General features: G+C 39.5%; 1 protein-coding gene across 12 annotated transcripts in view; it reads right to left on the reverse strand.

The window, feature by feature from the left end:
* Positions 1-10835, reverse strand: part of PICALM (phosphatidylinositol binding clathrin assembly protein) — a 113576-nt gene extending 102741 nt beyond the window's left edge. For 3 of the 12 annotated variants that reach the window (XM_060160168.1, XM_060160170.1, XM_060160162.1), the window contains exon 1: positions 10415-10829. In XM_060160168.1, the coding sequence (XP_060016151.1) occupies positions 10415-10544 (130 nt within the window). In that variant the 5' untranslated portion in view covers positions 10545-10829. Of the gene's footprint in view, positions 1-10414 lie in introns of all 12 variants that reach the window. The other 9 variants (XM_060160160.1, XM_060160161.1, XM_060160166.1 and 6 more) reach the window with 6 other exon arrangements.
* Between the last annotated feature and the right edge of the window lie 6203 nt (positions 10836-17038).

Here is a 17038-nt window from a genome sequence, read left to right on the forward strand (position 1 = left end):
AAATATGGAGAAACTGAAACCTTTATACATTGTTGTTGGGAATGTAAAATGGTGCTGCTGCTGTGGAAAACAGTCTAGTAATTCCTCAAAAAGTTAACATATAACCACCATATGACCCAGAAATTCTTCTCCTTTGTACATACCCAAGAGAACTGAAAACACATGTTAACACAAACACTTCTATACAGATGTTCATAGCAATACTATTCTTCCTGGATTTAAAGGGATAAACAACCCAAGTGTCCATCAATGGATGAATGAGCAAAATGTGGTATATCCATACAAGGGAATATTATTAGGTTATAAAAAGAATGAAGTGTTGTTACATGCTACAACATAAATAAACCTTGAAAACATTATGCTAAGTGAAAGAAGCCAGACATGAAAGGCCATGTATTGTATGATTCTACTCATATGAAATGTCCAGAATAGGAAAATCCATAGACAGAAAGTAGATTACTGGTTGCCAGGGAATGAGGGTGGAGAGATGGGGGGAGTGATTGCTAACAGATAGGTGGTTTCTTTTGGGGGTGGGGGGAAACGTTCTGTTATTAGATACTGGAGATGGTTGCACACAACACTGTGAATATATTTTGTTATGTGAACTACATCTCAATTTAAAAATTGCATTAAAAAAATCACTTTGCCTCACAATCCCCCTTTTCACATTAGCTTTGGATTAAATGACAATATCTCAAATCAGTCAATACCATGCATGATAATAAATTTCTGCAAACAACTGTTTCTAATACACCAAAAAGGTCTGCAAATCCTCTCTGGTGTGAATACCACCCTATTTACTTTTTGGTATATACTTGAATTACGATAAGATTTTTGCATATTAGATGTATTTAAAATGTTACATTTGTATTTCTCAAGCTTCCACAGGATAACTAACTCTATTACCAGCACATAAAAATTTTAACATACATACACACACACACACCATGACCCTTGTTCTCAGAGCTTATAAATCACATGAGGAGATCTATAATCAGCAGAAACGTACATTAAAATACAGCAACTGAGTATACCCTATGAAGTCACTTGTAAAGTATACCTGCAATCTTTAGTGAGGGAAGAAGTTTGCAAAGCATATCTAGCTTCCTCAACCACTACTTGAAAGAAATGTCCCTTGAGTAAAATCAGGGCCCCTAGCAAGCTTTCAAGTACTAAGTTTATGACTATAAATACCAGCACCGTTTCAGAAATCACTGCTGGAATTCCAAGCATTCAGAGAAGACTTGCAGCAACTCCTACCAGCCCCTGGAATGAACTGATGATCTGGATTTAGTGGTCTTACTATCATAGCCATCACTACTTAGCACTCCAACCTTTGCTTACCCTACAAGGCTTCGTTCTAAAACGATCATTTGTTTTCTTTTGCATCTTGACGTTACCTACTACGTGTACTTTAGGCCATCACTACTACTACTCCAACCTTTGCTTCATACCTCACAAGGCTTAATTCTAAAAGTCATTTCTTTTCTTTTGCATTTTGACATTATCTATTAAGTGTACTTTATCCTAAAGTGAGGCTGCCACACAGTTATATACTGGAGGCACCCTGCACATAGATTATAATGTGATCAGCACCTCCTAGAGCTGTACAAGGAAGCAGCTCTGATAAACATTTCAAATCTAATTCTGGTACCCTGTTTAATTCTTAAAATTAATTTCTACTTTTAAGACCATATCCTCAAAAACCATGCATTTGAATATAGTTTTCAAACTGAGTAGCTGTAACCAAGAAACTTTTTTTCTTTGCTATAACAATACTTTGGAAAAACCACATAATACCTAAACAAAACTAAACCTCAATGCCTCATAGGTGCCATAGCAATTTGTTATAATCTTTTTTATCAATGCTACTGAATGACTTCATATATAATTTTGTAATCAGGTGATTACCATTCACTGCAACTAAGATAATGCCCACAAAAACATTATTAAAATATCTACTGGAATAGATCTCTACGGTGTGTCCACCATACATTGTTCATGGAATAGCCTGAGCTGTGACAGGAGATTATGTGTAATCATTCAGTACTTACTGGGCACCCAAAGGGCCACTGATTAGTTACTTTGAGAAGAGACATAGAACAGTACAAAAAAGAACAGTTCCTATTCACAGAGAAAACACACATGAACCCAATATATACATAAAAGCATAATACTGAGTACAGTTTAATAAAAAAAAATATATATATATGTAAACTTTAAATGGTGATAATAATGTTGGACTGACAGAACCAGGGGGAGTTATTCAGTAACGTCTTTAGGAAAGTGGTTACTTTAAAGGTGAATGTTAACAAAAGCAAGTTAGTTTAAAGAAGGTTTAAAAGGAAGGATGCATCTGTACTGACAGAGAGGTGAAGATATTTTGTGTCCAAGGATGGGATTTGCAAAGGCTGGCCAATAGTTTGAGGGTCAAGAATTTATTTTGGTTCAACTGGTACCTAACCTGCTTGACTGAAAAGAAATAGCTTAGATATATTTAAAACAAAACAAGTGAGGAAAAATAGATCAAGAGTCTCAATTTCATGCCCCGGTCCGGGAAGATCCCACGTGCCACGGAGCGGCCGGGCCCGTGAGCCATGGCCGCTGAGCCTGTGTGTCCGGAGCCTGTGCTCCGCAACGGGAGAGGACACATGGTGAGAGGCCCGCGTACTGCAAAAAAAAAAAAAAAGAGTCTCAATTAATGATGGACTCTATCAAGGCCTTTTAGGAAAACTTACATTATTACTGTTAGAGACTCTTTTTGCCCCCCAGAAGTCTCCTTTCCAAGTCACACAGCACATTCTTTCCAATCTACTCAACCGCATGACATAATCAAAAGATCACGTCACATCTCTTGCTCAGTCCTACAATGATTGGACCACTGTTACCCATCAAATCAAATCAAATCAAAATTACTCTGAGAATTTAAAGGACCACTTACATCTAGTTTCTCTCTAAGTATTCTTTTCTCCCCTCTTCTAAACACCATTCCTTAGAGTTGCATTTTTTAGTCTCAGAACCTTTACAATCTTAAAAATTGAAGACCCCAAAGAGCTTTTGCTTATGTGGTTTTTCTCTATTGGTATTTACTGTGTTAGAAATTAAAACTGAGAAATTTTTAAATATTAATTCATTTTAAAATAATAAAATTCATCATATGTTAGCATTATTCATAAAAAATAACTGTATTTTCCAAAACCAAAATTTAGAACAGTGGCATTGTTTCACATTTTTTTCCAAAACTCTTTACTATCTGGCTTAATAGAAAACAGTTAGATTTTCATATCTGCTACTACATTCAATTTGTTGCAGTACCACATAGCCTCTGGAAAACTCCACTGTACAATAGTGGAAGAATGAAAATGGAAAAGGAAAATAATGTCTCAGCATATGAATATAATTTCGATTTCACAAATATGCTGAAGGGGTCTTGGGGACTCCCAGGAATCCCTGGACCACACTTTAAGAAACAGCCATGAATAGATAAACATGGTCTATTCATTCTCTAGAATAGAAAATCATTACATAAAAAGTTACACTAAAGTGAAAGCCAGACCTGATGCTAGACTACCTGGGTTCAAATCCCAGTTCTCTTCTTCCTGGCAATGTGACCTTGGGCAAATTACTAAACTCAGTGCCTTAGTTTCCTCTTCAGTAAAATGGTGATAATAATAAAATCTCTTGGACTTCGCTGGTGGCACAGTGGTTAAGAATCCGCCTGCCAATGTAGGGGACACAGGTTCGAGTCCTGGTCCAGGAAGATTCCACATGCTGCGGAGCAACTACTACCGAGCCTGTGCTCTAGAGCTCGTGAGCCGCAGCCCGCACACCTAGAGCCCATGCTCTGCAACAAGAGAAGCCACTGCAATGAGAAGCCCACGTACTGCAACAGAGAGTAGCCCCCACTCGCTGCAACTAGAGAAAGTCTGCGCGCAGCAACGAAGATCCAACGCAGCCAAAAATAAATAAATAACTTTAAAAATAATAATAATAAAATCTCTCACAAAGTTGTTGAAAGGAATAAACAAGTTTATAAATGCAAAGTGTTCAGTAATGTGAGTGCCCAGCACAAAGTAAGCATAAACATTTGTTAAATAAATATAAACACAACCTAGGCATAAACACAAAAAACATGTCTAGCTGTGAGTATTGCCACTATATTCTAATGTAACTTGAGAAATCCTTAATATTCTGATAACCCGGCAAATTACAATTCTGAACATAATTTTTAATACAAAGGTTTAAGTTCATTAAAATTCCCTTTTAAAGGAATATCATTAGTAAATTGTAACTGCCTACAAACAATTCTCCATGAAAAGAACCATATACACAGTGAATACACAAAATTCTGAAAGATCAAATCCAAAAATTTCAATTCTCTAGAGAAATATATAAAGCCATTTAACTGGGAACATACTGAGACAGAACACAAAGTAACGGAAATACCACTTCAGCCACCAAAAGAACAGGAAAAGCAAATATTAAGCCTTTACTTTGAAAATCTAACCCTACTTCTTCTTGGTAGGGCGCTAACCTCTTGCCAAGAAGTCTTTAAGTTTATTTTACTTGCTTCTTTGACTTTAAGGGCAAAATCACGGAACTAAGCACTTTGAAACTGAAGAAAACAGAAAAGACTTTCTATGTATTAGGGTGAACTTTCACATTAAATATTCTAAATGATAATCAGAGTCAAAATAAAGTATTTTATTCAAATTAAAGCAATTCTGATGACTAATTAAAATCAATTATTTTAAACAAATTGGTGAACTTTCACATTATTTAAATTAAACCAATTCTGAATAGTTAAAATAAATTAAACAATGTATTTTTAAAACATCTGGGGGGGGCTTCCCTGGTGGCGCAGTGGTTGAAAGTCTGCCTGCTAACAGGGGACACGGGTTCGAGCCCTGGTCTGGGAGGATCCCACATGCCGCGGAGCAACTGGGCCCGTGAGCCACAAGTACTGAGCCTGCGCGTCTGGAGCCTGTGCTCTGCAACAAGAGAGGCCACAACAGTGAGAGGCCCGCGCACCGCAATGAAGAGTAGCCCCCGCTTGCCACAACTAGAGAAAGCCCTTGCACAGAAATGAAGACCCAACACAGCCAAAAATAAAAATAAATAAATTTAAAAAAAAATCTAGGTAATTCCCTGGCGGTCCAATGGTTAGGACTCCACACTTCCAGTAAAGGAGGCACAGGTTCAATCCCTGATCAGGAAACTAAGATCCCTCAAGCTGTGCGGCACGGCCAAAAAAAAAAAAAATAGGGACTTCCCTGGTGGTGCAGTGGTTAAGAATCCACCTGCCAATGCAGGGAACACGGGTTCGAGCCCTGGTCCGGGAAGATCCCACATGCCGCAGAGCAGCTGGGCCCATGTGCCACAACTACTGAGGCTATGCTCTAGAGCCCGCAAGCCACAACTACTGAGCCCAGGTGCTGCAACTACTGAATCCCACATGCCTAGAGCCCGTGCTCCTCAACAAGACAAGCCAGCACAACGAGAAGCCCACACACCGCAACGAAGAGCAGCCCCCACTCACTGCAACTAGAGAAAAGCCTGCACACAGCAATGAAGACCCAACACAGACAAAAATAAATAATAAATAAATATTTTTTAAATTTAAAAAGTAAAGTGGAAGAGCTTAAAAAAGTTAAAAAATAAAACATCTAATTAAATATCATACAAGTGCTTTACAACTCAAATGAGAGGGAAAAAAGCATGTCACTTCATAATGATGCTTCACTTCTTTTCCATTGAAATTAAATTCTAAGACATCTTTAAAAATTATTCAGATATATAAAATATATAAACAAAAAAAGCACTGCTACAAGGATAAAAAATAGATGAATAAAGTCTAAACAGTATTTCTTAAAGTAACAAGTCCACCAGTGAAGCCTAATTACTTTACAAAGAAATTTTAGAATTAATTTGCTAGTTACAAATAAGGCAGCTACCGAAATGGCTACAGGTAAAATTCTCTTCAGGTTGCTCTTTTAAAATACATACTATTCAGAAACATAACTAAATATGTCAAGGAGGAAAAACTTATATTTGTGGAGTTCTACTATACATCTCCTACAATTGACATAAGTAGTCAAATCTTGCTATTATTACCACTTTGATGACTCAATTACCATTTTTTTTTGTATTTCAGAACTATTAAAGTAGTAAGGGACAGAATAGGTCAAATAATGAAAATGAAAATATAAATCATACGATTAATTCTTATGGGAAAGAACAGTAAGCCCAAACATAACTATGAAATAATTGTCCATTTGGAAAGCCCCAGTTACCTTATTTCTAAACAAGCGCCATCTAGGGGCAGATCTTCTACTTACTATCTTCCTCACAGGTACCTTCTTTCAAATCAGATCCCAGTTACCAGATATATTCTTGACAATACGCAAACTAAGGACCCATTGGATATCATTAACTAAGACATTAAAAATCAATAATTTGCTTAGAAAGATAATTATTTTGGGTGCATGTCAATATTTTATATGTATTTTCAATGGTTATACAAACCACTTACCCAAATACAAATTCCACCCTCTACATATTCAAAACATTCACAAATTCTTACTTAAAAAAAAATATATGTTTCCACAATTAAAATTAGGCAGAGTCTAGAGCCATTACACAACACACAAATACCCACACTGTATCTACTTTAGAGGTATGCTTATAACGGATACTTAATAAGAACATGATCTTGATTTTGTTATACAGAATGTAAGGCAGATGGTGGCTGGAATGAAGTGTCCCTTGAAATTAACTGTAAAAAATATGGATATAAAAGTGAAAACATTAGAGCCATTAACATAATATTTCATCTCAGTGAAACATGCCCCAACATAAATGTCCAAGGAAAGTAAACAAGTATAGAAAAAAGTGTTCTTGTCAAAAAAACAAGAGTAAAGGTTGTGAAATCAGGTAAGAATGTTTTTACTTCAAGAATTTATAAATTTTAAAACTCTTTTCTGGGCTTCCCTGGTGGCACAGTGGTTCAGAGTCCGCCTGCCGACGCAGGTTCGAGCCCCGGTCTGGGAGGATCCCACATGCCGCGGAGCGGCTGGGCCCGTGAGCCATGGCCGCTGAGCCTGTGCGTCCAGAGCCTGTGCTCTGCAATGGGAGAGGCCGCAACAGTGAGAGGCCTGCGTACCGCAAAAAAAACCACAAAAAAACAAAAAACAAACAAACAAACAAAACCTCTGTTCTGTCTGTACTTCAACCAATAATGTTTTAAGTATTCTATACCTCTTTAAATTTAGTTACAGATGATCTTCTATGCATATGACTTGCCTCTCCCATAGCTATGAGAAAGGATTAAATTAGATAATGGTTAATAAGTGCCTGGCAAACTGAAGTCCTTCAAATACAAGGCTGCTATTCTTCTATCTTGATTATGGCCATTAGAGGCCTGAAATTAAATGCAAACCATGTTTAGTTTTAAAAATATGCTTCAGGTTTGACAACTCTTTTCATATTAGGGACACTACTTAACATTATTATCTACTGACCCCTATAAGCAAAGCAAAAGCTCTTTCTTAAACAAGTATACAATGTAGTATGAATTAAGCCATAATTCATGGATTACAATCATCATTTCCTAATATAGACAGATTTTGGCGAAGTACACAGAAACCACCTCCACACTCTAAAGGCTTATAGGAAAAAGCAGTCTTAAGCATATTTTTGTTAAATACTAATATTTAAAAAATAAAATCATTTTCATTAGGGTCAACTAATTAGGCAACAGTTTCTCAGTATATTAAAAGGCACAAGAGAACTAAGCCTTCACTAGAAAGAAAAATTCCTAAAAGAGGAAAAATTGTATCTACATTAAAGACTTAAAAGTCCATGATGTCAAAACCCAGAACTGTTTGTGAAAGCCTTTTCAATTTCCTCAAAGTATGTTAAAGTGTGTGGGGGAAGAAGGTGTTTACAAAAACCACTCATTGGTCAGACTTAAATTTATTCCATTAGTGGAACTGGTTATAAGGGTGTTTTAAACAACAATATAAAGAAAATAGTATTTTTAAAAAATTGTATTTTAAAAATAGTATTTTAAAAACCTCATAGAGTAAGTGGCTCCTTATTCATACAGATTTTTTTAAAAAATCAAACATTACCAGGAATATTCAGGTTCTAAAGTGGGAATTTATAAACACAGCAGTGGTAGAGAAAAAGACTACAAATGTGAGATTATCCATATGCCAAACTTAATCCCAGTTCTTATCTGCAGCAGCTTCCATTACAAGAGAAAAGGCTAACATTCATAAAACCACAAGCAAGTCTCACTCTCCTAAATTTACCTAGCCTATTTTCTGACCTTTTCCACAATGTGTTAGAACTGCAACATTTGAAATAAGACAAGAACCTTTAAAAAGACTTTTAAAAGTGGTATCTATTCGTGTTATAATTTATCATTTTGAAGGGAGAGATGAGGATAACAGTTCACAAAGTCACAAGTAGTTTCTTCAACGCCAAAAACAAACAAACAACAAAACCAACCTAACAAAAGAATTAACAGTGTTAGGGCAAACCATAGATTGGGTAGAGCAAGCCAAGTAGTCATTTGAAGAGAAGTAAACAGTAGAAATGTCTACTCCAAATATCAGACAATCAAAAGAGGTACTTAACAGCTTCATAATGTATTTAAAAGAATTTTCCATTTATAAATATGTCACCATTTAAATATATTCTGAATTCTTTAAAACAGTCAAGGATTGATAGTTAACAAGCAGCCTCCATGAACCGCACGTCAAAAGAAGAACCAAGCAATAATGATGCCTTTTTAAACTTTTCCACAAGGAAGGAATAAGTCACAGTGAATAATGGGTTTGTCTGTAGCAGTAACTTGTTCTAACAGTACTTCATGAGCAAAGTATCTTGGAAGAATTCACATTTTGTACTTTTTTTTAAAAAGCGCAAACCTTACGGCCAAAGTCCAAACGAGAACTCAAAACAGGACTCCCGTCAGTGAATTCCCTTTCAGGACATGCTCACTCTTGCTTCATACAGTAAAGCAAAGTAACTTTCACGTAGGATGAAGTCAGTCAGGCTTATGTGTCCAGTAGCCATTTAAAAAAGGAACTTATCTATTACAATGCCTTTTTCACTATGTTTCCCTGAAAAGTTTCAGGTCAAAGCTCCATTGAGTCAAAGCTTGAGTAATCCACTGATCTTTGTACCTTGAGGTAAAGGAGTGGAATAAAAAAGGAGGATATTACAGGTGGCTTCCAGGTTTGGAAAAAGTTGGGAGGAGTTAGCTCTAGTAATTGTAGCTAAGTTAGTGAATGGTGTAACATCATGCGTGTAAGAAAAACTAGTTCCTCAAAAGATAACCAGCATAAATTAAAACGGAGTCCAAACTCAAGCATCACCAAATATCTTTTTACCAGTTTTTTAAAGGATGTATGTTATTTGTAGATTTGATTATTAATCTATTTTGAATTCCAATAGTCTACGCTTCACTCAAGCTTCAGAATTCAAACCGCCAGGCTTAACAGCTCTAGGAACTGATACCAAAATCGGCAAACCCTTTTCCATATCCCCATTAGAAAAAAGAAAAGGGGGGGGGGTGACTGACATTCACAAATTATCCCAGTCAAAAGCATGAAAATACAATGATTAAACCCCACCAGAGGTGATTAAAAATCCCGGCGTTCCACAAAGCTTTCCCCACACCAACAGAATCCCTTTACTTTCACGCCCACGAAGAAAGTAGTCAGGGGAAAAAAGTCGGATATTGAGTATGATATTTACAATGAGACGAAGGAACTTAAGTGAAGATACAGAGGCAAAGAAAGGTAACCCAAAGGGCGGGGTGAGGGGGGGAAGGTGGACGAGAAAACCGGGAAAGGAAGGGACAGAAGAGGCCAGTGGAGCAAAGGAAGAGAATCACTTCAAGGGAGGCGGCCCTCAGGGTTGCGGAGAAACAGGGATCCGGGCCCACGGAACCAGGCGTTTACTGAAACCCGAAGAAGGCTAGTGGGGAAACAATAGGGCGGTGAGGCCGGGAGCAAGCGGGGAGACGCTCAGGAGAGGGCGGCTAGGCAGCACGGGACAGATGGGAAGAAAGAGTAGAAGGCTGCAGCAGACAGAGGAGGCCGGGAGGTGAGGGGCTAGGTGGAGAGGCAAGTTGGCCGGCTGCAATGTGTATCGCGGAGCACCGGGCAGAGAAGCCAGGGTCCCCTAGGAACCTGGAGGGGAGTGGCTTGTCAGGGATTTTTAGACAGGGAACGGAAGCCGTGAAGGCAGGTGTGATGGAAGCAGAAAGAACACAGCTCGGATGAGCACAGGACCCGCCGCGCCAGAGAAGACGCAGGGAGGGAAGAGGCAGCTGAAGCGGGGAAGAAGAGAGATAGGGAGAAGGACGCGGGTCGCGGGGGCAGCGGTCGGCTTCACTCACAGTCCAGGTGCTTTTTCTTGGGCCCCATGATCTCGTGGGTCGTGGCCTTGCATACTGTCTTGGACACGGCGGAGCCGGTGACACTGTGTTGGGCGGCGGTGATTCGGTCCGTCAAGCTCTGGCCGGACATCTCTGCGGCTCCTCCGCCACCCCTCCCGCTCGGCAGCCGGCGGGGACTGGGACCCCCAAGCGCCGGAGGACCCCCACCCCCCCTACCCCCACCGGCTCCTTCTCCGCCTGCCGGCCTGGGGCGGGGCTCAGGGCCGCGCGCTGCCACCCAGCCCGGAAAGAACCGGCTCTTGTCACCCGCGGGGTCAGGCACGATATCGGGCACTCCCCTGCCCCCGCCTCAGCTCAGCCCACCCCCTCCCTGGTCAGCTGAAGCCGGGCAGGGCAAAAGGGACAGGCAGCTGCAGGAAAATGGCGGCGCCAGGCTCCTCCTCGGAGCTTTCCGGGCTGCCCCGGGTCACGTGACTCGGGCACCGCCCCTCCTTCTCCGTCTCCCGCCCCTTTTCCCTTCTCTTTCCTCTTCGACGCAGGCCCTCCCTCGCTCGGCGAGGGAAGAGCGGGGCGGCGCCCGCGCGTTGCGTGATGGAACCCGCCCGGCGGGCGCAACAGGAGGCTCCCCCGCGGGGGCAGTGCGCGGCCCGCCGCGTCACGTGACGCTCCCTGCTAACAGGTCGCCCGAGGCTGGGCTCGCTGGGGTCACGGGGGGGGAGGTGGGAGGCGGGGCGAGGGACGTATGGCTTCTCCCTTCTCCCCCCACAAGGGTGTCCTAGTGTCTGTGATTGAAACCAACGGCTCCCCACAGAGGAGGTGCAGCTACCTTCACAGCTACCCCTGAGCAAGGGGGTGTCAGAGCTGCTTGCGCTTTCCTAGCAGAATGAAGAATGTGTTTAGGGAGGCCCCCAAAACCATCCTCCTGGCTTTAATGAAAAGGAAAAGGCTTCCGTCGGCCCATTCTCGGAGGCTGTCAGCAGACCTCTCCCTACAGTGGGTATTGAAGCTCTCCCTGCTTACTTACCCCAGAAGGGTTGGGGGTTTTTTCCCCTTTTCTTGAGAGGCTTGGAAATGTCACCTGTTTTTGTTTCTCTCTTCCCTGAAAACTTGACACATTGCTGCCAGTCTAAATTTGGATACTAATGGGCCAGTATTTTTTTCTCTAGGGTGTCAAATAGGACAGGAAACACATAGCTTCACTGGAATTTGAAAAGGGAAGTAGTACGATGATGTCAACAGAGATTAGCTGACCCTACAAGGCTGACTGCTGTGGTGATTAAAGGTCCAGACCATAGAAGGAAGTGAGAAGGTAGTAAGTGGAGAAGTCCCATTCAGAGAATCCAGACATCACTACCTGCCATCTCCCCTGGTTTAGTCTTTGTTCTCTTTGGCCTCTTTTTCTCTTGCGTAAGCCAGATTTTCAGAGAAAGAAGACACTTGAAACTGTCCTGTGGGCATTTTAGAGGAATTATTATATCCTGTGAATCTATTCTATGAGATCCAGATCTATTTCACAAAGTCTTTTAAAATGTTAAAATGCCCCACTTTCAACACAAGTTTAAGGATAAATTTTAAAATCTCCATGAATGTTAAATTACCATGATAGTCCTATGTAATCTTGCTAGTTTCAAATGAAATGCTAACATACTCAGAAAGTCTGTGTACACCATCTGCTAGCCAAGTCCAAAATACTGTGCTTCAATCTGGTGACTCTCAAAAGATGCAAAGCTAATGGTTAACATTTTATGTATCATCATGAATTTTGTGGTCTCCTCCCATTCCCTTTCCCCCCCTTTTTTTTTCACTATGGCTGGTGAAAATTTGCAACACCATGCTTTTGCCAAGAACATAAAGTGCTTAAACCAGCAGGCTTCATCTGTGTCAAGCCAGCCCCAAATTTCTCAAAACTGTAATGACTTCCTTCAGTGCATCTGCAATCCATCTGCAGTTTGGTGCCCAGTTTGCTGCCCTGTGTCCATTGGGCCGTGGAGTTACCCAATTCTTAAGACCTCCTTACTATTCTTCTGTGGGTTCCACTTAATAAGTTACCGGGTGGCCTGAGCCTCTGCATTGGTAGACCCCTGCTGAGGTAAACAGGAGCTAAATCAGTAGCTAAATATTTCATCTTTAGGGAAAATGTAAAAGTTATTCCTAAACACACAGAAGGCAACGTGTATTTTTTGCACTACTATGAATGTCATTCTAGGAAGGTATTTCACCATTACTTTTACCAAAGAGATTCTTACAAACCACCATTATTCAAATAACTGTAGACATGTTCACCTTATAAATAAACTAGCTTCTGTTAGAAATATCACTGTACTTTTTTTCAAGGGTGTATTTTAGAAGTTTCTAAATATGTAAACAATTAGTGTCAATTAATTGTTAGGGTCCCCTAAATTAAAAAGTATATTGTAGAGAGGTGCGAGGTATGGGGAGGGAACAACCGTTTTTTGAATGCTTTCTATGTGCTAGGAACACTACATGAATTTTTTCATTTAGTTCTCATTACTATAACTCTAAAAAGTATTGTGCCACTTAATAAAGGGAAGAAAAAAGTCTTAGAGATTAAATGCTTATATAATTTTCTCTATTGCTTAAAAAAAAAATTCTTAGAAGTCCCAGAATCCCACAAATACTCAAGTGATAGAAGCAAGATTTAAAAACTCATTGTCTTTCCATTACTTTATCTAGATTCTTTAGGCAAGACTTGAAGCAACTACCATATATATTAAATTCATTCAACAAATACTTCTTGCCTGCATACCCTGTGCTAGGCATTGCTAGGTGCTGATGTAATAATGTGTGATGCAAACATGGTCTCTGTTCTCAGAGTTCTTACACTATTTTAAATGGCAACAGAGGAGAAAAATAAGTGGGGAGAAGAAAATATGCTGCACCTGAAGAATCTTTATGATGTCTGTAACTTTAAGAAAATGAGGGAGAAAAAGAATATGGAAGAGGGGATTGATCAGAATTTTTACCCTTTATTATTTCAGTTAAGCCCATTCCCAAATCCAAAGAGTCTACCAGTTCCCTACACCCACTCTTCTTAGACATTAAGGTTATCTAAATTATAATCTTTTGACATTCTGTTAGCTAAGCTGACATGAACAACTTGGCAACCCCTTCATCCCTCACCTTTCAATGTTTATGTTTCCTGATGCTGCCAAATCAGTTAAAGATCATAATCTTATATAACCTTACACAAAGGTAAGGACTTTTCTTTGAATGTAGCTGAGCTCTCTTGCTAGAACCTCCAAGCAAGGACTTCACTTCCTTATTCAGACTCGCAGCATACACCCTTGTGATAATAATAATTACATGCAACTGTGTTGATTACTTACCCTATGCTAAGCACGTTACATGCATTATCTCAGTTAAACCCTAAGACCACCTCATGACCTGAAGTGGCAGAGACACCTCTGAATTCCCCAAAGTTTGTTTCCTTTTCTCCTGAGCACACATACTATGTTTCCCAGCCTCTCCTGTGATTACTTGGGGTCAATACACAATAGACTGTGGACAGAAACAATGAAAGCTGTTTAAGTTTTGGCCCACAAAACCTCTAAAACCTCCTACACATGCGCCATATTCTCTTTCTTTCCCTACCTACCAGCTGAATGAAGATTTCAAAGAATCTAGAGGAAGTCAAAACTGCAAAATAGAAGAAGCATGGGGCCCCAAATTAGTCCTTGAAGGAATCCTGCCCCAGAGAACTGCATGACCAGGAACATCTGTATTGGATTTTACTTGTTTTATTAAATTATGCCTCTAAAATTTTAATGCTGTGTGTTATAGTAGTAATTAGCTACCCTACCTAATGCCCTTCTTTTCTTTCCATTTTACTGATGAAGAAATTGAGGCTTAAGAAAAGTTAAGTAACTTGCTTAAATTTGCTCAGCTATTAGGTAGGGGAGCAAGGATTAGATCTCAGGTCTGTCTGACTTTAGAGCTTGGGCTCTCACTGCTTGAGATCCTCGTGATACTATTTTATGTACTTCTAAAAACTTTATTAAAATTTTAATACACACTGCTTCACCTAGCATGCAGAAAAGACAGAAATCAGGGTAACCACCAGGTTCTCTCCCATATGTGAGACTGTCTTACTATCTTTAACTCATTCCTGCCACATTTTCCTTTCTTCCAGGTATATTAATTCTATAATTTCAATATGACTTTCAATGTATTTGGGCCTTTTATACCTCTTGAAAGATGACATGTGGACTAGCTCTTAAATATAATCCTTCTCTTAAAAGGAAAGACTAACCAAACCTTGACCCTGAATCATCATCAAAAACTCTCTAATTATGAAGCAGAATAAAAGTAGGATACCTGTGCTGTTAAGGTACCTGGGGTCCATTCTTCTCTGTAATATAAAGAGGCTGAATCAAGTAAAAATGTATTCGAGCATGCAACACTGAACTAAAAGATCAGAGTTTCAATGTTAATGGTAAAATTAGGATATTAAATTTTGACCAGTAAGTATCACTAAAATTAAGGAGATTTATTAATTCATTTGAGGCAATGGGAGAAATACCAGTTTGGAGTCAGACACACTTAGGTTCGAAACTCTGGGCAAGTTATTCAGTTTCGTCGTATGTAAAACAGGGGTAGTAGCATATATCTTACAGATTTCTTGTCAGGATTAAGATAATGTACATTTGTAGCCTTTATTTAGATTCCACGTATAAGCGATATCATGTGATATTTGTCTTTGTCTTACTTCACTCAGTATGACAATCTCTAGGTCCATACATGTTGTCGCTAATGGCATTGTTTCATCCTTTATTATGGCTGAGTAATATTCCATTGTATTTATGTACAAATGAACTTATCTACAAAATGGAAATAGAGTTACAGATGTAGAAAATAAACTTATGGTTACTGGGGGTAAGGAGTGGGGGAGGGATAGATTGGAAGATTGGGATTGACACATACTACTATATATAAAATAGATAACTAATAAGGACCTACTGTATAGCACAGGGAACTCTACTCAACACTCTGTAATGGCCTACAATGGGAAAAGAATCTACAAAAGAGTGGATATATGTATATGTATAACTGATTCACTGTGCTGTACATCTGAAACTAAAACAACATTGTAAATCAACTATACCCCAATAAAAATTAAAAAAATAAAATAATGTGCATAAAAACTAGTACAGTGCTTGACACACAGTTGTCACTCAATGAATAAAACCATTCAACAAACATTTGCTCAGAATTTACTATGGGCAAAGCCCTCTACTAGAGTCTCAGGATACAGACATAGATTAGACAAAATGTTAATGCAATGTACAATTAACCCTTGAACAACATGGATTTCAACTGCACAGGTCCACTTATACGTAGATTTTTTTCAATAAATACATACTATAGTGCTACATGATCCCTGGTGGTTGAATCTGCAGATGCAGAGGTAGGACTGTAAAGCTATGCATGGATTTTCGACTTGACAGTGGGATGGGAGATGGGGGCTAACTCTTGCCTAGTTCAAGGGTCAACTGTATTAAGTAATATGATAGAGGTATGCCTAGAGTACTATTAGAACAAAGAGAGATGACACCTAGTTCTTCCTGATGGGATCAAGGAAGGTTTATCAGGGACAGTGACACATAAACAGACTCTTGAAGGATGATTAGGAATTGTGAAGGAATCAAAGAGAAGTTATTGCAGGCAGAGGAAAACCACATCTGCAAAAGAAGGAGCCATTTGGGGACTGCAAATTGTTACATACGGCTGAAACATAGTGTATGTGACGTTTTTATTTATTCAGTCAATCAGCGAGTAGTTATTGAGCACCTACGTATGCTGAATAGTGTTCTAGGTCCTGAAAACACATCAGTGAACAAAATAGAAAAGTTTTCTGCCTTCTTGAATGGTGTGTATATTCAAGTGGGGCATATAACAAATAAATATGAAACAGATGCAGGGAGAGAAGAGTGCTATGAAGAAAAATTAAGCAAGGTAAAAGAATCAAGAGGACTTTAAATTGGATGATGACAAGGGAAAGCCTTTCTAAGAAGGTGACATGTGACCTGAGTGGATTGTGGGAGTCAGCGGTGCAAATATTGGGGAGATCATTTTGCATAAAGGGAACAATGAGTACAATGTCTCTCAGACAGGAACAAGGTTAACTTGTTTGTGGAACAGTAAGGACAGTGTGGCCACCAAAGAGAGAGTGAAGAGAAAAAGATTCAGGAAATGATCCCAGAGATATGACCAGATTATGAAGGGCTTTATAAGGCATGTTGAGGAATCTAGGTAACATCTAGAGGTAGATGTCCCATGAGAAGAGACAGCCCTAAGTCCTTGGAACAACTAAAGACTGCATGAAGTAGGCTGTTTCCAACCAAGACAGCTGGAACAAGACCCCATTTGTTGCCATGTTCTTCTTTGTACCTGTATCCCCTTGGGTTTGCATCTTTATCTTCTCAGCTATTTTCTTCCCCCACTTCAGGATTAAGGTCCAAGATAGCTAATGGCTATCTGTGTCCTTTACTCATGGTATCCCCAAGACCTGTATTCCTCATACACTAGTAAGGTTGATTAAACCCTACCCAAATTAAAGGGCAAAAGAAACTTGATTACATAAGGAAAGTCTAAATAGATTGTCAC

Source organism: Lagenorhynchus albirostris, chromosome 9 (assembly GCF_949774975.1).
Source record: "Lagenorhynchus albirostris chromosome 9, mLagAlb1.1, whole genome shotgun sequence".
In the NCBI taxonomy this organism is placed as follows: Eukaryota; Metazoa; Chordata; class Mammalia; order Artiodactyla; family Delphinidae; genus Lagenorhynchus; species Lagenorhynchus albirostris.